Source organism: Mauremys mutica, chromosome 1 (genome assembly GCF_020497125.1).
Source record: "Mauremys mutica isolate MM-2020 ecotype Southern chromosome 1, ASM2049712v1, whole genome shotgun sequence".
Classification (NCBI taxonomy): Eukaryota; Metazoa; Chordata; order Testudines; family Geoemydidae; genus Mauremys; species Mauremys mutica.
The window spans coordinates 62723585-62745777 of NC_059072.1; the positions used below are offsets into that span (position 1 = coordinate 62723585).

General features: G+C 40.6%; 1 protein-coding gene across 2 annotated transcripts in view; it reads left to right on the top strand.

The window, feature by feature from the left end:
* Positions 1-22193, top strand: part of SRGAP1 (SLIT-ROBO Rho GTPase activating protein 1) — a 252847-nt gene that overhangs the window by 200677 nt on the left and 29977 nt on the right. For both annotated transcript variants that reach the window (XM_045033003.1, XM_045033011.1), the window contains exons 11-15: positions 5169-5196; positions 7219-7252; positions 10784-10844; positions 11015-11092; positions 12699-12833. In XM_045033003.1, coding sequence (XP_044888938.1) covers positions 5169-5196; positions 7219-7252; positions 10784-10844; positions 11015-11092; positions 12699-12833 — 336 coding nt within the window. The remainder of the gene's footprint in view (positions 1-5168; positions 5197-7218; positions 7253-10783; positions 10845-11014; positions 11093-12698; positions 12834-22193) is intronic.

Below are 22193 nucleotides of genomic sequence, written 5' to 3' on the forward strand. Positions count from 1 at the left end.
GATTGCAGCTTCATATGTCTAACCAGCAAGCCCTGCTGGGGCAGTCCGATTACAATATGTGGGACTCTGATGAAATTTAAAGACTCGCTGCCTCATGATGCCAGGCAAGAGTTTTCTGCCCTCTTAGAGGAGGGAAAGAACATATCCAGAGTCTCAGTCCAGGCAGCCCCGCACACCGCTGATGCGGCAGCCAGAATGATGGCTTCCGCAGTGGCTATGAGGCAATGCTCTTGGCTGCAGTCCTTCAGGGACACCTATTTCCATCTTCCAAGGCCACAGAAAATTCCTCAGGTTCGTAGTAAACCAGTCCCATTACCAATTCACTGTCCTCCTCTTTGGTCTGTCTGCAGCACCCTGGGTTTTTACGAAATCTATGGCAGTGGTAGCAGCCTTCCTTAGAAGGCGAGGGGTCCGAGTCAACCTGTACGTCGACGGCTGGCTGATCAAGGGCCACTCAGAGGCTCAAGTAAAGAACAGCGTCAGCCTGGTCCAAGACACCTTCTGAGCACTGGGCCTGTTGATAAATGAACAAAAATCGACTCTCATTCCAGTCCAGAGAATAGAGTTTATCGGGGCAGTGCTCGACACAGACTCGACACAGACCAGAGCTTTCCTTGCAGAGGCTCCATTCCAGACAATGTCAGATCTGATATCCAGAGTCAAAGTCCACCCCGTCACAACAGCCAAGGTTTGCCTCAAGCACCTGGCACACATGGCTGTGTGCATTTACATGGTACGACATGCAAGGCTGTGCCTCAGACCCCTACAGACATGGTTAGCTTCAGTGTTCTCATTGAACAGACATCACTTGGACTCGGTGCTTAGTGTTCCAGCCCTGGTCCTCACCTCCCTTGGTTGGTGGAAGGACCCCTGGTCGGCATTTAGGGGCCTTCCTTTTGTCCCATCAGTGTCTCTAGTTTTGGATGCTTCCATCTAGGTTGGAGAGCCCATCTCGATCGCCTAAGGACTCAGGGCTTGTGGTCCCAGGAAAAGCTTTCCCTATACACAAATGTCAGAGAGCTCAGAGCGGTCCACTTACCTTGCCAAGTGTTTCTTCCCCAGATCATGGGCAAAATAGTATGAGTGCTTACAGACAACACGGCAGCCATGTTCTATATTGACAGACAGGGAGAAGTGCGGTCCTCCATCCTGTGTCAGCAGGCCGTCCATCTGTGGGACTTCTGCTTGCAACACTCCATTCACCTCATGGCTATCCGTCTTCCAGGAGCCCGGAAAGCCCTGGCAGATCGCCTCAGCAGATCTTTCTCCTCTCACCACGAATGGTCTCTTCACACAGAGAGTACCAGGTTAATCTTCCAAAGGTAGGGATCTCCCCAGGTAGACCTGTTTGCAACCAGACAGAACAGGAAATGCCCTCAAGTTTGCTTGCTTCATGGTCACAGCCCAGATCCCTTTCAGCCACCTTCCTGCTTCCATTGGCAGAGCTCCTAATCTATGTGTTTCCTCCAATTCCTCAGGTCCTTCTGAAAATCAAGCAGGACAAGGTGAGTGTTATCCTTATAGTGCTGGCATGGCCACACCAACATTGGTTCAGCACGCTGCTACACGTCAGTAGTGCCTCTGCTACCCTCCTACTCCGTGCAGACCTGATCTCGCAAGACCACGGATGTTTACTCCACATGAACCTCGTGGCCCTTCATCTGACTGTATGAAAGTTCCATGGTTGAACCCGGAGGAACAAGCTTGTTCAGAACAAGACCGCCAGGTCTTTCTAGGTAGTAAAAAGCCGTCTACTCGTGCTACCTACCTGGCCTAGTGGAAGCATTTCTCTATATGGTCTTCCCAACAAAGTCTGTCTCTTACTTGGTCTTCCCTTCAATCTATACAGGAATACCTGCTCCACCTAAAATAGCAAGGTCTGGCCCTTGCATCTATCAAGGTACACCAAATGGCGATCTCGGCCTTTCACCTGCCAGTGAGTGGTAGGTCAGTTTTCTCACATGAGATGTCCATCCGCTTGCTTAAAGGGTTAGAGAGACTTTACCCGGAGACTTGCGAGCTGATTCTACCCTGGGATTTAAACCTGGTCCTGTCAAGAGTCAGGGGCCCTCCTTTTGAGCCGCTAACATCATGTCCTCTGCTGTTTCTCTTCTGGAAGGTTGCCTTCCTGATAGTGATTACCTCAGCCAGAAGGGTCTCAGAAATCAGGGCCCTTATGTCAGAACCACCATACACAGTGTTCTTTAAGGACAAGATTCAGCTGTGTCCCCACTTGGCCTTCCTTCCAAAGGTGGTTTCACAGTTCCATAGTAACCTGCCAATTTTTCTTCCCAAAGCCACATGGGAATTCAGAAGAGCCACAGCTTCACTCACCGGATGTCAGACATGCCCTAGCCTTCTACATTGAGAGGATTAAGCCGTTCCGTAGATCTATGCAACTCCTTGTGGCAGTAGCAGAAAGGTTGAAAGGCCTGCTGGTTTCAGCCCAGAGAATCTTATCCTGGATAGCCTCCTGTATTCGGGCTGCTACGAGCAGGTGGACTTTCCACCTCCTGCTGTCTTGACCGCTCATTTGACAAAAACTCACCCCTCATCAGCTGCGTTTCCGGCCCAGATCCCAATTCAGGATATCTGCTGGGCTGCAACCTGGTCATCAGTGCATACCTTCTCCTTCCACTATGCCAGCACCCAGCAGGCACAAGATGATGCCAGATTTGGCAGAGCAGTGTTGTAATATGCATGTCCATGAACTCGGAGGCCACTCCTTGGGTACTGCTTGTGCGTCACCTAACATGGAATGGACATGAGCAAGCACTCAAAGAAGAAAAAAGAGTTACTACCTTTTCCGTAACTGTTGTTCTTTAAGATGCATTGCTCATGTCCATTCCACAATCCACCGTCCTATCTCTCTGTTGGAGTTAGCCAGCAAGAAGAAATTGAGATGCTGGGCCAGCAGGGCCCATTATACTGACGCATAAGCGTGTGGCACCAGAGGGAGCTAGAGCCGGCCCAGCAGATACCACTGAGGGAAAAATCACTGGCAATGATGCACATGGCACATGCACTCCTAACATAGAATGGACATGAGCAACACATCTCGAACAACAACAGTTACAGAAAGGTTAGTAACTGTTGTTTTTTTTTTAATCATGTCAATAACAAATATAGGAAACATACTAATTATCAAACTGGTTCAGTCCCGTGGCCCATCTAGTCCAGTATCCTGATTCCAACAAGAGCTAATACCAGTGCTTCAGAGGAAGGTAAAAGAAACCTCATATTAGGCAGAATAATGAGCCCCTCGCAGTAGATCTCATCTTGATCTCCAGTAGCTAGAGATGGGACTAAACCTTGAAGTCTGAGGGTTTTTTCCAGAATTTGTTTGCATTAACTATTATGAAGCTAATATTCTTTTTAGCCATATAAATGTCCAATCCCTTTTTTAATCTTGTTAACTTTTTGGCCCCAATGAAATCCTGTGACAGAGTTCCACAGTTTCAAAATATAGTGTATGAAAATGTTTTTCCTTCAATTGATTTTGAATTTGCCACCTTTTAATTTCATTGACTCTCCCTAGTCTACCTTCTCTAAACTATTCATTATTTTACATATTTTTATCATGTCCCTTCATATTCATTTTCTTTCAAAGGTAAATAAAACAGTCTTTAATTCTCTCCTCACGTGAAAGATTTTTCCATGCCCTGGACCATGCGTGGCAGGTGGACCCCCACTTTGGGGAGGCTAGCCCCATGGTCCAACCCCTTCCATACGAGGCCCCGCACCCCACAGCTGGGGACCTGAGCCCCCCACACCTCTCTTCTATTGCCAGAGAAGCCCCTGGCCAGCCAGAACCCTGAGCCCTAACCACCCCTGCCACCAGAAGAGCCCCGGGTCAGCCCCCGCCAACCGACCAATCCAAGCCCCAGCCAGAGCAGACTCAGCCGGACCACTGACCCGAGCCTCGGCCAGAGCAGACCCAGCCACAATGGCCGGCCCGGGACCAGAGCAGACACAGCCCAGCCTCCCAAGGCAACGGCTGCAGCCAAGGAAGGCAGAGCCTTCCCTGGCCTATTATACCCGCCGCCCATGCCCTTGATCTTTCTTGTGACCCTTCTCTGAACCTCCTTTAGTTCTGCAAAATATTTTTTGAGAAGGAGTGACCAGTAGTATGCGCAGAATCCAGATGAGGCTGCACCACTTATTTGTATAATGGCACTATAATATTTTGCATATTTTTCTCCATCTGTTCCTATGTATCCTAACATCTTATTTGCCTTACTGACTGCAGCTACCTTCTCTAGACCATTCATTATTTTATATATTTCTATCATGTTCCCTCTTATTCATTTTCCTTTCTAAGATAAACAATTTTTATCATTGCAAAAGGTTAACAGCAGGGTGAGTCAATGTTCCATGTTAAGTCCTATTTAGTTTAATATATTTAATTATCTGGAGGGAGGGAGATGAGTGGTATGAGCAGTGAGGTAGAAAAGTTTGCAGATGACTAACCTAAATAATTGTCAAATCCAGAGAAGACTCAGGAACTTCAGAGGGCTTTAACCAAGCTAAGTGAATGGGCAACACAATGGTAAATGAAATTAATTATTTATAAATGCAAAACAATGCTCTTTGGGAAGCTAAAAATTAAACTACTTTTATACACCTCAGGGTTATAAATTAACTATATCAACTCAGGAAAGTGACTTGGGCATCACTATGGACAACTCAATGTGCAGCATTGACACACTCTTGAGAATAAAGAAATTGTTATTAGCAAGCAGTTACAGTCAAGAGCTCTGCATTTTTGGCATTGAACAAGTTTAGGCACCAGCCCAGATGCAATCTAATCCTGGCATAGCTCTATTTAATATTGATTTAGTCATTAAAATACATGAATGTAAGCAATGGAGGCTATTTGGAATTTTGCATCACATTATTTATATTACCAAATGGTTCTTTAAGAGAAAATGTCTGAGAAGTAGCTTTATACGTGGATTATTTTGGTTATTTAAAACTATGGAGATGGACAATAACCTCACATTGCCCTGAATCGTTGTAGAGTTGTAAATCTTGTGAAATAAACTTGGGTTAAAAATAATTCAGGATGAATAGTAAACTAGCAAGCATAAGTATAGTTACATACAAAAATAAGCTTTTATTTCCACAAGCTACAACTTAATAGTTCCTTGTTCATTGAACTCCTCTAGGTCACAGAGCTGAATACATGACCACAAGGTAAGATTTTTTTTTTACCTCTTTTGTGTTGTAGGGAACTACACAGATAATAAAGTTTGAAAAATCATCTATATGAAGAATGTGATGACTTTGAAACCAGAGTATTGATAAATAAATTGTATAGAAGCATACTTGCACCACACATTCTAGCATCTAACTAAGCTAATGCTGTGACTTCAGATTGATAAAGGACCGACTTGTCCTTCTTTTTCTGGAATTATAAAGTACTTTTGTGAACTGTTTGGTCAATGTCGAGTATTGTGAAGAGAAGCCTTCATAAAATCTCATAAAGTTGAAACACATCAATTTAAAAGTTAATTTTTTGCTTTGGTGAATAGGAATGAAATCTTTTTTAACATTTCTGCACTCTTATGGTGTAATGCAATGTTCCAAATTGTCACTTTTGCAAGATATCTCTTCTCAGGTATAGTTTCTACTGCTACCAAAGCACTACTGTGGAAACAGAAATTTTAGGGGAAAAGGATTTATTTAAAGATTAATTAAAAGTAATTTCCAGTAATACATCAGCCCAGAGTCTTACCACCATTTTTTTTAGGTTTTAAAGGAATTTTTTCCTAACTTTTAAAAAAAGGCTCTTTCTATCGGTGCTTGAAAGAGCCATAGAAACAAAGGAACCTGACTGACTATATAGGGACACTAACTACACACCGACTACTGTCAAGTGCACAAAATAAATTTTGAATTAGAGAAGAATACTTATTTCAGTAATCTCTTTTGGTTCTAGTCATCCCATGTGTTACATGTAACAATACTATGTGAACATTTAGTAGACAGAAGTGCATCATGAGTTTTTCATGTTGATGTTATTCCTTTAATTCCTCTAGCTAAATTGCAGTGTATTTTGTTTCTTGTGAAAAGAAATTGGCAGTTTGCATCTGAGAGGCTAATCTGTTTAACAGTTACTGGCTCCAGATGAAAATGTCCATGAATTGTTTTTTGAAGTCCCTGAGGAAAACAATGCCCAGCATTAATTTTCATTTGAAGTTTCTTCACCATGAGGCAACTTCTCTGCTTAATAAAAGAGGTGCTTAGAATGTTGGTGTGTCATGCTGTGGTTGGCAGGATGGATTTCCGTTCCTACTGCACATTTCGTGAATGATGATATAAAATAAGACCATTCCAATCATACACTTTTGGGGGAGTGTACAATAAAACTTTAAAAGAGGATTTGTAAGAGATGTCAGAATTATCAGTGAGGAATTTCTTTTTAGCAGGATTTTTCCTCTCTTTATTATGTTACACTTAAATCTTGTGAAATTTCTTTGACAAGTACAGTTTTTGTTTTCCTTTTTTCCTCTTAAAATGTTTTATTACTTTGCCACGAGCTTACAGATATTTTATTGTATACTTAATTCTACCTTGCTCAGTAATCATATTCCCTTCCCTTAGGCCTCCAAACCTTCCCCCTAAACCCCACAAACACAGGAAGCCCAGACCCCGATCACAATATAATGCTAAGTTGTTTAATGGTGATTTGGAATCATTTATCAAGGTACTGGCACCAGCTCTCTGGGTGGCTGATCTCAACACTTCTTGCTGTAATGGTCAAAACCCTTATGTAAACTGAGGCAGATCATGATGTTCAAATCTGTCTTGGGGCTCTTGCCCAGCTGATCAATATAATACTTCCTAAAGTCAGAGGGAAACAGAAGAATACAATATTCACATTGAACTTCCTTACAATTTATTTAATCCAAGTATGGATGGTAGTGGGAGCCTGTTTTTGGTAAGGAATTTGCAGTTCATTAAAAGATAAAAATTTAATGTTATATCCCACAATCTGCCATTATTTCCTACTAGCAGTTTTAGTCACTTTAAATAAATCAGAACCCTATGTACAACCAATATTACACTGGGTCTGAAATCCAGGTTTTCATTCCCATGACTTCAGGAATTCATTATATTGTGTGAAATTGTGAGAAGCATACTTCTGTATCTTGTATCTTTGCTGTATTTACTATCTTCTTCTTTTTCTTACTTTATTTCTAATAATGCTTCTAGCCGAGGACGAAGAAACTCTCACACCAGACACCAGGTATAGTTCTAGTGAAAAGAAAGCCGACTCTTCCTCACTAACAAGTTGCATTCATGCCTGGCTTTAAATTAATTTTCCAGTTGACCTTACAGGGGAGGTTTGCATTAAGAAATTAGATTGTTTCATAACTCAATTTTGGCTGCCATAGTCATCCTAAGAATGACTGTGGAGAGATGAACTATAAATTTACAGATATTCCCTTATTCATTAGCAGGCACTTCCTCCCCACAATGTGCTGTGTTGAATGGGAATAAAACTTCAAGTGAACTCTAGTAGTAAGGTTTAGGTAATCAGTTTACAAATTTTAAAAATGTTTTTCAAAAAGACAACTTCTGGAAACTCAGCCTGGGATCTGAGAGTCAAGCTGGGTTCTTTTCTTCTTGTACATCATCACTGGTAGTAAATATTTTGCAGGACAAATTCCACCCTCAATGGCACAAATATGATCCCACTGTCTTCAAATTGAGCTTTCGGTGACACCTACGCAACTGCACTGAAGGCTAATGGTATTACACAGATGTCATTTTGTGATATAAAGACATAATAGTAAATCATAGCACTGGGCAAAACATAAACATCATTATAATCAATTATCCGTGCAAAGATACAAATAAAACAAAAATTAACACACACACATATTAAAAAAAATAAAATGCATTGCCTTCCAGCACAATCCAGATCTTGGAACAGGCCACTATGAGACAGCCTGGGTGAGAGCTCAGCCACAAGGAAAGAGGCTGTTCCCCTGCATGTCCAGTCTTAAAAAAAAAAGTTAGCCTAATGACTGATTCAATAAGGCTGGGGAAAGGGCCCCTAGTCAAAGAATGAGCTTTGTATGGAAAGGATGAGTCATTTTGCCTGGCCCCACAACAGAATTACAGCTAGAAAAAAAGTCTCATTATTACATAACTGCTTTAACAAGACATGCTCATCAGTCCGAAATACATGCTTGTTAATAGCAAATATTTGATCTGAATTAATGGCAGTGGAAGGGGTCAGTCCTGGTGACATCTAGCAAAAGCAGATTCCTTCCTCAAATGATTTTTTCCACCAATGGATCAAAAATCTATGGCCTGTTACTTTTGATTAGCAATGAGCTGGACAAATGTGAAAACTAAGGCTGAATGAATGTTTTAGTGTTGTGAGGCTGCTCCTAAAACAAGCATTAAAATAGTCATGTTTACTCTGGTAATTTCTTACTGCAAACAATACCCTTTTAGCAGCTTTACATTCCTTGTATAGATAAGTATGCTAGGAGTAGATGTGATATATGTTCTAATATTTTGCTGTTCTGTAATTGTTGTAGTATTACTAGGTCAGCAGCTGAACTGTGCAAATCTTGTGCAAATTAATTTATCTGTTACTGAATCGCTACACAACCTGACATGTAAATTTTGGTGTAATTATTGTTGTTGATTCTTAGCCATAACCCTCCCGTTGCCTTTTTTTAAATAACATTCTAAAATTTACTTTAAATAAAGTAGAATAGTTGCTGGAATTATGATAAATAACCCCATTAAAGCATTATAATGTTGCACACCAAAGCAATAGTTAGGTTGTCTCAGCAATTCCATTGTAGATTTTTTCCCCAAACATATAAGAATATATATATATTTGCCCATTGTCTTCCAGTAAGAAACTAGACACACAAATTGCGGAAGTGTGGCATATAGAATCTTTGTCTGGGCTTAATTCTTAGCTCTCCCTTCTTTACGTCTAATTTAGTTTAACATGAAACTAAAGGACTACTTTATAAGAAGAAAAAAAAAGTTGCGTATTTTGAGTGACAGAGGATTTTTTTGTTTTCTTTGTGGTTTTGTAACTCAATCTGTTGTTATATTAAATTTTGAAATAAATTAGTTCATATTTGAGATTCATTTTTCTAAAAATATTGTAGCCACCAAATAATGATTTTTGAAGGTACCTTTTGGTTATGAAAAAAGTTTATTTTTCAAGCATAAGCAGTAACTACTGTATTTTTAACCATATATGTTCATGTCCTCAGTGCATATTTGATGACTCCTTCAGAGTCCTTAATCTCCATTGGGTAAATAGTATCTATTTTTAAAATGCCAAAATACAGAGCCCAGCAAACAGTAACCACTCTCTTGGATCTGATCCTTTCGACACCAGCAGATGTTGCGAAGGGCATGAACAACGCTCTTCCATCTCTGTCTCTCATGCTGTTTGCCGGAATGGCTACCTTTTTGTGTTTTTGAAACTTTTTTACAAGACTAGGTTGAGAACAGACTGTTTTTTGTTTGATCCCTACCCTTACACCTATCCAGTTTGGGTGACCCTACCAGGAGTTAAAACTCCCACCAGCAAAGCACTTGGGGTCATTGAAATACACATGCCTTCCACCATGTTAAATCCCCAGGGAAGGAATTCTTTTGGATAATCAGTGGTTTGAAAAATAGTCAAGTTAAACTTAAACTTCACTGATCTAGAATCTGTGCATATTCAAATACTTCCTGTTCCCTCCCACTGATTATTTTTTAAATGGTCATATTTAATATAAATCAAAAAACCCTATATTTAGCTAAAGCCATGTTTGTGATTCAAACACCAAAGAAAGGCAAGACATTTTAGAAATACAGGTTCTGATCCTGCATACAGATCCATACTATTGCTTACTCTTATTCAGAATCCCACTGAAGAGAACTTTGGGGATCAGGCCCAAATTTCTTACCCTCCCTTTCAGACTGTATCGCAAATTGAGGGGTAGGTTCTAACTGGCACCGAAAACAGCCATAATGGATCTGCACACAGGAGAACACATGCTTCTAAAGCTGTATTAATGTGTATCTGTATTCTGGCTGAGACCCAGCCCTGTACACAAGCTCCTCAAACAACTTAGTCCTGCTAAGGGTAGGAATACACTGTACAGGTAGCTGTCGGTGGTAGTAATTCCCAGATCAGGAAGTAGACAGGATACCATCCCATGCTATCCAGTTGGTGGCTCTTACTGCAGACAGCCTGTGGAGCAGCACTTCTGACACCTCGGAGCCAGAATAGAGGCCACTAACTTCCTTTTCCCTGGCCTTTCAGGCCTGGCCATATGAGCAAGCATCTGCAATAATTTGGCCCCAGAGTATATAAAATTCACTCCGGCTACTAATGGAAAAATAACCTAAATTAATGCACACGCTTCATTTTCAAAGCATGATAATTAATGTTAATTGTATATTTAAAAGAAAATTCATTGTTTAACTCATTTTGCTCCAAGGGTCTAAAATAACTGCATGAAATGAGGTTTCATGTGTGTTAAGATAACCACATGCAATGAGATAAGTTGACGATATAATTTCAGCCATCACTTAGAATTTCATTGATTTGATGATTTGCATAATAACCTTAATATAACTTTTTTAGCCTCCTGGCAAAAGTGGGGAGATAGTTTTGTTTGGAAGGGGTTGTTTTAATCAACACTACTGACTCAATCTTGAATTATCAATAAAACCCATTTTCACACGTGATCTAACTTCTGTCTCTTTCAGTTTGTGATTATATTCTTTTTGCTTTTGCCAGGATTCAGGACAAGTCATTCCCCTCATAGTGGAAAGCTGTATCAGATTTATCAACTTATATGGTGAGCTCTGAAATATGTCATGTCACTTCATTAGCACCCTGGCTATTTTGCATAAAGTATATTTTGCATAATGATTTTACCCCCTCATGTTTGTCATTTACTTGTTAAAAAACAGATTAAGTCTTTAGCATATGATCTCATTGCTCATCTTTTCTTCCCCTACCCTTCAGGTCTTCAGCATCAGGGAATTTTCAGAGTGTCTGGTTCCCAGGTGGAAGTCAATGATATTAAAAATTCATTTGAGAGAGGTAATTGAATTTTCATCTATATGAGCAACCTGAGATCCATCTCTTGAAAAAAAAAATCTGTTACAATTTAATAATTTTCTTGGATATTTAAGCAATTTTATGTACTGTATTCACTGTACTTCAAGCTTTGCCTAACTATATATTTACTTGCCCAGTATAGTAATGACTCTTTCAACGTTTTCACTTTATTCTGCCGGTAGGCACATAAGATTATATTTTGCTACACAGGTACACAAGATTTGTGACCCTTGCACTGTCTGTAAAAAAAAATTTATTTTACCAATGGTGAACTGCAAAGAATAACTTGTTTGTCTTTCCTATTTTTATTATCTTTAAGGTTCCCAGAAGAAGCAAAAATATTAAATGGATAATCAGATAATATTTAACACAATTTGAGACCACTGTTACTAGGTCTTGCAGAATATGAGTGCTGGACTTTCTGGTCCCTCTGCCAAAGTGACATCACAGCCAATACAAACATAGGTTGAAAGAGTCATTCCATTTTAAACCTCTATTTTCATTCCTAAAGCCATTTCATCCCAGAGGATAATTTTTGAGGAAGATGTGAGAGAATAAACAGAGGGTTTAAATGTAATTGTCTTTCAACCTACGTTAAGTCTATGACTGTTGTGATGTCACTCACTGTCACTCATCTGAAGGAGCTAGCAATTCTCAGATTGTATTAAAGCATAGTGTTAATTACATTTTTCTAAAAAAAACCAGCCAAGTCATCTCTTTTGGGATTTTACAAACCATTTTTTAATTTCTAGCATAACCTTTGCAGATCACCTTTTAATAAGAGGAACCCTTGGAGAAAAATCTGTTTTGTGACTAACAGCAAGAAGAAAGAGCAGATGATATTTTCACTTTCCAATATTAACTGCATACCTTGTAAAATCAGATATGATACTTGAGCAGATATGTGCAGTAGCTGTTTTTATATGATAAATGATGCCACATCCTTATATCTGAGGACATTAATGGATTGTTATTGTCTATCTTTAAAGTCTGCCTTATTAAAATGAAAATTGTTTCGCTATGGAAATGTTCTCAAGGTCATATAATATCATTAAAGCTAAAAATGTTTTAACATCCAGTTTAGTTTTTAAATGATGCAGTATTTTGTTGTGAGTTTTAGTGGTTTTGATTCTGTACATTGAACTCATACAACTGCATTATGCACATCTTCTTGAGTTTCTGTGAATGCTTTTTCAATCCAAAGAGAGATGTGCAGCTCAAATAAATCTCTTAGTTTTATATGTTCTATATAAGCTGCCTAGGAATAGTCCTAAAAGTCCTATTTCAGTAAGAATGATCGCATTCTTTATTTCACTAATTGCAAATCATAATCTGTCCCAAAATATTCATTCTGAACTTCATGATATATGGGATCACTGGGTTACATAATTTAAAGAGAGATTTATTTCAGGCTGGGTTATTTTATTTTTTTTCAGTTTAATCACAGGGCAGGATTTCTAAACCAATGTTTATTATTTTACTACTGTGCAACATCCCACACAGTCAAATCAAATCTTCATTTATTTATATGAAATACTATTAAGCAAGAATGCCTGTGCATGTTTCATTTATTCTATTTATTTTTAAGGTGAAAATCCTTTGGCAGATGACCAAAGTAACCATGACATTAACTCAGTTGCTGGAGTACTGAAGCTCTATTTCCGAGGGCTGGAAAATCCTCTCTTTCCTAAGGAAAGATTTAATGATCTTATTGCCTGTGTCAGTAAGTAAAAATTCCTATTTCATTCTCTATAGAATTACATGTTCCTAAATACAGTAGCCACCTAGAAAAAAAACCTGATTTCACTGATTTTTCTGAAACAATTTGTTTGCCATCTGCAACAGTCTGTTTCGATTATTAGTCATACTTGCAGCTGTGACTGCTCTCTTGTTCCAGAAGGCTCAATGTACAGTACAAGTCTTTGTTTTCGGTACAGCAGGAAGACAATCTTTCTTAGTATATGAAATATTTAAATTTACATACACTGCCATTTTCTTCTAATCTTTAGGGCAGAAAAAGGGAGTGATGCCATCAGTGTGCCAAGAGAATGCATTACTTTGAGCAATGGTTTCACTCTCTGCTGTAGTCTCATGCAAATGGTGGTGAATAACTATTTAATGACCCAACAGTGTATGATTCTGAGCACCACCTGTGAGGTGCTTAGTGCTCTCAATTTGCATTTGCTTTTCGGGGAGTTGGGATACCTCAGCCCTTTGCAGGATCAGGCCCTTTGGAGGATAGTAGTTTGCATTCCAGGTGATGTTCTTGCTCTGTACACTAGGTAAAGGGAGGAAAGCAGTATAAAAGCCTTAGAACCTGCTGATGAAAAATTCCCTCAGCACAGGAACTGAGACAGAAAGGGCAGGCTGTTGTCAGAGGACTTCTTCACAACCCCCAGCATGAAAAGCATGCCATCACGGGGCTGGAGTGGGAGGAGGTGGGACCGCAGCACCTAATGCTGCAAAACGTCTGGGCAGTACTGTTGCCCATAGGCAGGCAGGGACAAGTTACTGTAATTTAGGCAACCTTCGATGGCTGTCCGAGTTACACTGGGATACCCTGTGGCCCTGGGACAGCCCAGAATCAACAGGGCACAACATGTGGCTTTGTGAGTTCCATAGTTAAGATCCACCTCTTGCAGAAAACTTTCCAGCTGAATGTGTTATCAAGGGGGAGAGGCAATCTCATAGGTAGTTACGTTCAATCCCATGGGGGAGAAGGGGTTAATTAGGACAGGTACCTTGAACTATACTATCTAGTCAGTGGGGAGCCAGCCCAACATGCAGAACTCCAGGGTGATATGTTCAGGTGCCCTGTGTTGCTCAGCAAATGGGCAGTTGTGCTTTGTACTATGTGGAGCTCAGTGTGTGGTTTCATTTCTAGATAGGATAAATGGCAGTAATCTAGCATGGAGGTTATTAATGAGTGGATCACTGTGATAGCTCTGTCACTTAGGAGAGGTCGCAGTATTTTGGTCATGCTGAGATGGAGGGGGGCACATTTTTTCCACTGTGACTATTTGAGTCTCCAGCAGCACTAAGGGCCCCAAAGCTGCAGACTAATTTAACAATCTGAGGACAGTTTCCCCCAAAAGAAGGAGATGTGAGAGAAGACAAGTTCTATGAAGCATTTCATTCTTTCTATCAGCATTACCTCAGTCTTGCCTGGGTTCACCTTTAACCAGCTGCTCTTAATCCAAAAGCAAATATCATGGAGTCAAAAATTTTAAGTTCAGAAGAGGGACCATTCTGGTCATCTAGTCTGACTTCAGGCATAAAACTTAACCCAATCATTCCTGTATTGAGTCCAATAGCTTCTGGTTGAACTAAATAATAGATACTAGAAAAACATCCAATGTTGATTTAAAGACATCAAATAATGGAGAATTTACTACATCACTTGGTAAACTGTTCAAATGGTTAATTGCCCTCATTGTTAAAAATTTGCACCGTATTTTCACTCAATTTTTTTCTCATTTCAACTTCTACTCTTTAGATCTTGTTATGCCTTCATTATTTTGATTAAGCATTAAAACAGCTGAGAGATAGTGGTGTTTACATGTAGACCTGGGTAGGTCCATATACTGCTGGCACTTCAACTTATGTCATCTCACCAGCTCTCCCAATGGCTTTAAATAGATTTGAATAATATCGAGGAAGAAGATTGAGCCTTATAGCTCAAATGAGGGCTTTGGAGATGGAAGAACAGTTGTCCAAAACAGCCTGTTAGGTTCTTTCCAAGAAGAGGGACCTGAACTGTTTAAAGTTCCTTTCCCTCCTTCCTTTCCTTCCTTCAGCTTTGGTGATTGATGGTAGAGGTCTGGCAGAATGAGTATAGATATGTATCCCTTGTCAGTAGAAAGGTCAACTCCATAGCAACACCATTTTGTGGCCTACAGCTTAACTGAGAGGGAACCAGTTTCATGTGGCACTGGAGACTGGCCTATCTTATCCGTCAGCTTATTTGAGAAAAGTGAGGCTGGGCATTGAGTGATAGTTTGTGGGGCTTCTAGCATCAAACAATGGTTTCTTTAGTATGACTACTACATATCTTACGGTAGGCAGTAAATTATCTTCCTGAAAGGAAGTGTTGACAATCTCTGTTTATAGTACGGCTCCCAGAAGTTCCCTGTTGTCTCTTTCTATCCAGGAAGAGCAGAGATCAGATGGTAACTCTGAATGATGTCACTCCTTTCCTTGGAGTGTTTCTGGTCCTGCACTTGGCTAGTTCCTCTTGTGGTTTATGAGGCCATCTTGGATGTAGGTGACCTTCTTTGTGACAATTCCTCACAAAAAGAGGTACTGTGTCTTAGGGTTGAGTAGAGCCAGTCTGTATTTCCAAAATGATTTGGAGCCCAGAAAAGTTCTGCTGGGCTTCACTTTTCTGCCTCAGTGGCAAAGAAGAGGTAGGCTCTGTTTTTGCCTTTGTTATGGCAGTGTCATAGGTTTGTAGAAATTCTGTGTCTGCCACTGACTACTTTCAGTTATTTCTTTCACAAGTCGACTGAGAATGATGACTGTCTGCATAGGTGGGGGGGATTGAGAGAGGGTGTTTTGGTAGTAGAATGTCTTTAGCAGTGTTCTAGAAGTGGCTGTAGGACCTGGCTAATTTATCTTCTCCTTGGCCGGTTGGTTGGGTAGAGTTTTCTATAAGTAAGTTCTGACAGGATCCAAGAGTTTTTCTGGGTAGATCATGGTGGTTTCACCTTGTTTTGGAATAGGGAGAGTTCTTATTCCTGTCTGGAATAGAAAGTAGTCTGATCAAGTTAAGGGGATAGTTCTTGCATTTATATTCACAGCCAGCCCTAGGCAGGGGCGGCTCCAGGCTCCAGCATGCCAAGCGCGTGCTTGGGGCGGCAAGCCGCGGGGGACGCTCTGCCGGTCACTGGGAGGGCGGCAGGCGGCTCCGGTGGACCTCCCACAGGCGTGCCTGCAGAGGGTCTCCTGGTCCCGCGGCTTTGGTGGAGCATCCGCAGGCACGTCTGCGGGAGATCCACTGGAGCCGCGGGACCGGCGACCGGCAGAGCGCCCCCTGTGGCATGCCGCCGTGCTTGGGGCAGCGAAATGGCTAGAGCCGCCCCTGGCCCTAGGATCCAGTCCAGGGATAGTCAGCTCTGAACCTACATCTGGAGCTTACCTGTGAAAAACCTCAGGTGGAAAGTTTGGATATCTTTCTTAAAATACTTGTGTGTGTGTTTGGTTTTTAAACACAGTTATTGAGTATCAGTGAAACAGTGGGGGGAGGGATAGCTCAGTGGTTTGACCATTGGCCTGCTAAATCCAGGGTTGTGAGTTCAATCTTTGAGGGGGCCACTTAGGGATCTGAGGCAAAATCCGTACTTGGTCCTGCTAGTGAAGATAGGGGGCTGGACTCAATGACCTTTCAGGGTCCCTTCCAGTTCTATAAGATAAGTATATCTCCATATATTTTATTTGATTTGTATGAAATTCATGGTCTGTTGACTACTTCATCCTTGAAATATTACCTGCATTAAAATGTTTGCCCATCACAATATTTATATATTTGCTTATTTTTGACTTTTCTGTTTTCTGCTATAAGGCAGAAATGAGTATAGTAATTCATATGAAATATTATTTGATTTCGAAGCAAAATCCTATTTATTCACATATTATTAAAGCCTAGCTTTTTAATCCAAGGCAATGTCAATTCATGTCCCTGACCAACCCATATTGGTGTTTCTATGCTCAAAAATAGGTGCAAGAACAAAGGAAACCAAAGCAGACGCTAAGCCTTAAACTAAGATTGAAGTAAGCGAAAATGAGTATAAGGAATTAAAAGCATTACTTGGATTTTTAGACAGACATCATAGAAGAAACATAGCGTAAAGCTCAGTGCAGATGTTTCAGCTCTCCAGAGAACTATTGCACTGAACAAGGCAGAGGATGGCTTAAATGTTCATACTGAACTTTGCACTTTTGTTTCTTCTCTGATGTCTTGAGAGCACCTCAGCAGCAGTAGTTTTAATTCCTTTTGTTGGTGTGAGTTTTCAGACCCTCTTCAGGGTTTTAATTTTGTCTCTACACTTGTATACCTAGTTTGTGTGCTGGTTTTCAAAGTATCGTCTGTTTATATAAGAAGAAACTCACTGATTTTGGAACTTACTATACCCCACCTGAATTTTGATGGAACCTAGATATTTATATTTATAAAATCCTAGTCCAGTCTCAAACTCAGTTTTTACTCTTGTTTTTTTTAATCTTAGACATCATATAATCTGCAATGGGGCAGACAGTTCAGGCAAAACCCTGCTCCCAGTATGAATTGTAAATCCTTCAGGGCAGGGATAGTCTCTTTCCTGTGTCTGTACAGCCCCAGCACATTGGGGCCTCCATCCAGATTGAGACCTTCAGGCACTATCATAATATAAATATGTATCACTATTACTAGAGGCAGTGGGAGTTTTGCTAATTATTTTTAACAGGAGCAGGCACAGGCCCTTTTCCTGTAAGAGAATAGAACTTGTTAGAACTCGTTGAAATCACTGTATAGCATGTAGATTTTGGAAAGCTTTTATTTTTTAATGAAAAAATGCTCCGGTTCTTATTAAATAGAGTTTCTGATAGTACCGTATGCAAATGAATATATCCATTTTCACTTGGTGCCCTTCCAAACAGCCTGTGAAGATTAATGCAAATTTATTTTACAGTTCTGTTTACAAAGATTCCTGTGATTCACAACAAAATAGGATATAGAAATTGATACATAAAGTTGGCATTCATTTAAAAATATAAAATGGCAAAATGTCACAGATATTATCTGAAAATATAATGTTGCTAGTGAAAGAACCTTGAAAGTGGAGTTGTTAGCTATGGATGTCAAACATATTTGAGGCTACTACCACAATGTAGCCACTGAGGAATTTTTTTTTTGCATTAATGCATACATTTTCAAGTGAAATAACATATTGTTATTTAATGCTTTTTCTTTGCAAGTGCTTTGGAAATGGTGCTACAAAAGATTCAGTGCTTTCTGTGCAATTTTTCCCACATAAATTTATAATAATTTATATAGCTAGTTTGTTTTGATTTTTAAACAGCTGTAGTTTAAATTGGGGACAAGTTCTGATTGTTCTAAAGCTAGTCTGCAGCAAGTGATAGGGCATAAGGAACTTGCATCATTATGGGCTTCTCTATACCAGAAAGCCATACTTCAGCTGCTTCTGCTACCTGAGCAGAAGGGTGGACACTACTGCTGGTATTCTGAGGGTATTGAATTCAGCCTGTTTCAGTAGATGCTAGTCATACTGAAGGCTATATGAGTGACTCCTTCATACACCGGGGCCAGATTTGGCCACTGGAAGCACTGGTGATGAAGTAGAGGGATGGCCAACTGTATCTTGCACTCTTGTTAGTTGCTTTTCCTGCAGAATGTAAATTACACTTATTTTGCACACTCACCAACTGCCACATCAGCACAAGTTAAATGACTTTTGTCACTTAGAACCTACAGTAAAACCTGCCTTTAGTGACCACCTCTCAGGAGAGACAACCTGTCACAAGTGACTACTTGCAGAGGCCACGGAACACCACCACTGTCTGGTGTGCAAACCTTTGAAAAGAGACCACCACTTTTGCTAACTCCCATGAGTGGTTGCTCTTGGCAGGTTTTACTGTACTTACACTTATTTTATGACCAGCATACTCCTCATATGAAACTTACACCTCTGTTTTGTCACCCCTGAATTTGGCCTTGAAAAGGTAAATATTTGCCTTACATTACTGGGGAAGTTGTGGGAGAGATGAAAATAGAGCCTGGCCCCAGTTATTGAGTTATAACCACCAGGCTAACTCCACTTACCACATTCTAACCACTTAGGCCTGGTCCACACTAAAAAGGGGGTTCGAATTAGGGTACGCAAATTCAGCTACGGGAATAGCGTAGCTGAATTCGAAGTACCCTAATTCGAACTACTCACCCGTCCAGACACGGCGGGGTCGAACTCCGCGGCTCCCCCGTCGACTCCACCACTGCCATTTGCAGTGGTGGAGTACCGGAGTCGACCGCGGCGCTTCCGGAGTTCGAACTATCGCGTCTAGATCAGACGCGATAGTTCGAACTCCGAGAAGTCGAACTCACCGCGTCGACCCACGCGGTGAGTATGGACCTGCCCTAAGTAGTGCTCCATTGCAAAATGCTTCTGTGCTCAAATGCAAACGTTTGTGGTTTATATACCTGAGCATTTATTGCCTGTTAAATGCTCCACTACTTTGGGATTATTGCTTAAACATCAATTTGCCTGATGTTGTTTTACGTTTTTTAGACAGGATATATTCTTGTCTTCTTTTATAATTTAATATTGTTTTATTTGGTTTGGCTTTTTTGTAGGTTTTTCCCCTTCTCTGGTCTACTTTATTCCTTAGATGCAGGTTGTTCATGCATTTCGCTTTACGTACTGTTTGCAAAAACCTCAAGGTAGTTCAACAGGTGGTTAAAATGTGCTGTTGCTTCTCAAGGAAAAGCAAACATGCACACTGGTTCTCTGTATCTCCAAAATGGACAAAGATGAGACTGCATTATGAATATTTCTAATGATTTTTGAAATATAGTGATTTTGAAAATAGAGTTTTGCGTAAAAATTTGAAGCTGTACTACACAGTAAGTGAACCAAGTCAATTGATTGGAAATACACACAACAGTCCAGTGACAGGGTTCAGTACAGCACAGCCTAACTTATCGCCACTGCATACCTGCCTATATTATGCAATCGGCAGTGGCTCCAACCTCTCTGTGCTTCTTCCATTAGGTGTTATGGCCTCTGGAAAGCAGTCTCAAAAAGACTATGGTCCCTGACCTGGTCCACCCACAGTGCTGCCCTATCACAGCTGGTTCAGAGATCTCTGAGTGTGTGCAGAGGCCCTCCTATGCAGCCACTACTCCTACAGTTTCCCTCTCCCCGAACTCTAGGCTTCCAGGGTGCAAAAGGTCTTGCAAGGCCCTCCACACCATTGTAGATTTCACACTTGATGAAAATTTAGTTGGCTGCTGCAAAATATCCACCTCTCCACTTGACATCAGTTCCCCTGAGGCTGTTTTATTTGTGTCTAATATTCCTTCCATCTCCAAGCACCTCCCTTCTTTGCCTCTTTCCCCACACATAGAGGATAGATTAATTACTAATGAGGTTATCCTTGCCAAAGCAAGGCTAATTGCCTGGACTTAAAGGTGGGATTGTTGTCTTCTTCAACTAACGCTGCATTATTTGGGCAAGTCACATAGGTTGCATACCACAGTTAGTATGTTATATTATAATTTAAATCACCTTATGTACCAGATTATTGGAGGATAGCTAATATTATGCTAATTTTTTTTTTAAGTCTCCAGAGGCGATTTTGGCAATTACAGGCTAGTAAGCCTAACCTCAGTACCAGTCAGATTGGTTGAAACTGTAGTAAAGAATGGAATTATCAGACACACAGATGAATAGGATTTGTTGGGGAAGAGTCAACATGGCTTTTGTAAAGGGAGGTCATGCCTCACCAATCTATTAGAGGTGGTAGGTGGATGTAGTATACTTGGACTTTCAAAACAACTTTGACAAGGTCCCTCAGCAAAGGCTCTTAAGTGAAGTAGGCAGTCATGGGATAAGAGGGAAGGTCCTCTCATGGCTCAATAACTGGTTAAAAGACAGGAAACAAAGGGTAATAATAAGTGGTCAGTTATCAGAACGGAGAAAGGTAATAGCGGTGTCCCCAGGGATCTGTACTGGGACCAGTACTGCTCAACATATTAATAATTGATCTAGAAGAAGGATAAACAGTGAGGTGGCAAAGATTGCAGGTGATATAAAATTACTCAAAGAGTTAAGTCCAAAGCTGACTGCGAGGAGTTACAAAGGGATCTCACAACACTGGATGTCTGGGTAGCAAAACAGCAGATGAAATTCAGTGTTGAAAAATGCAAAGTAATGCATATTGGGAAACATAATCCCTACTATACATACAAAATAATGGGGATCTAAATTAGCTGTTACTACCCAAGAAAGCTATCTTGGAGTCATTGTGAATAGTTCTTTAAAAACATCCGTTCAATGTGTAGTCAAAAAAGCTAACAATGTTAGGAACCATTATGAGAGAGATTAAGAAGACAGTAAATATTATAATGCCCTATATAAGTCCATGGTATGCCCACCCCTTGAATACTGTGTGCAGTTCTGGTCACTCCATCTCAAAAAAGGTACATTAGAATTGGAAAAGGTACAGCGAAGGGCAGCAAAAATGATTTGGGGTATAGAACAGCTTCCCTATGAGGAGAGATTAAAAAGACTTGACTGTTGAGGTTAGAAAAGAGATGACTAAGGAAGGGGGCTATGAGAGAGGTCTATAAAATCATGAATGGTGTGGAGAAAGTAAATAAGAAAGTGTTGTTTACTCCTTCACATAACACAAAAAATAGGGGTCACCCAATGAAATGAATAGGCAGCAGGTTTAAAACAAACAAAAGGAAGTACTTCACACAACTCACAGTTAATCTGAGGAACTCATAGCCAGGGGATGTTGTGAAGGCCAAAACCATAACTGGGTTCCAAAAAAGAATTAGATACGTTCATGGAGGATGGGTGTATCAATTGCTATTAGCCAGGATGCAACACCATGCTTTGGGTGTCCGTAAGCCTCTGGCTGCCAGATGATGGAGCTGGATCACCTGATGATTACCTGTCCTGTTCGTTCCCTTTGAAGAATTTGGTATTGGCTGCTGTTGGAAGACAGGATATTGGGCTAGATGGACCATTGTTCTGACCCACTATGACCATTCTTATGTTCTAAAATAAATGCTTAGGTTATCTTATCTGAAAAATGGGGAAAAATACTAGTTCACTTCAGAGGCGTGTTGAGATAGGATTAAATTATGGTTCTTGAGAGTCAAAGTAATGAAGATGAAGATGAGGCCTTTGGCATGCAAGTAGAAGACTCGCTGTACTTGTGTGCAATGGGCTTTACCTCCTTGGCACTGATAGAGCCAGTAATCCTGCCTCACAGTAACTGATCTGCTACCCTTTGCTTGGCCACACAACAACACACCCCCACCCCCAGACACACCCCCTCTGGAAAAGTAACCTTTAGA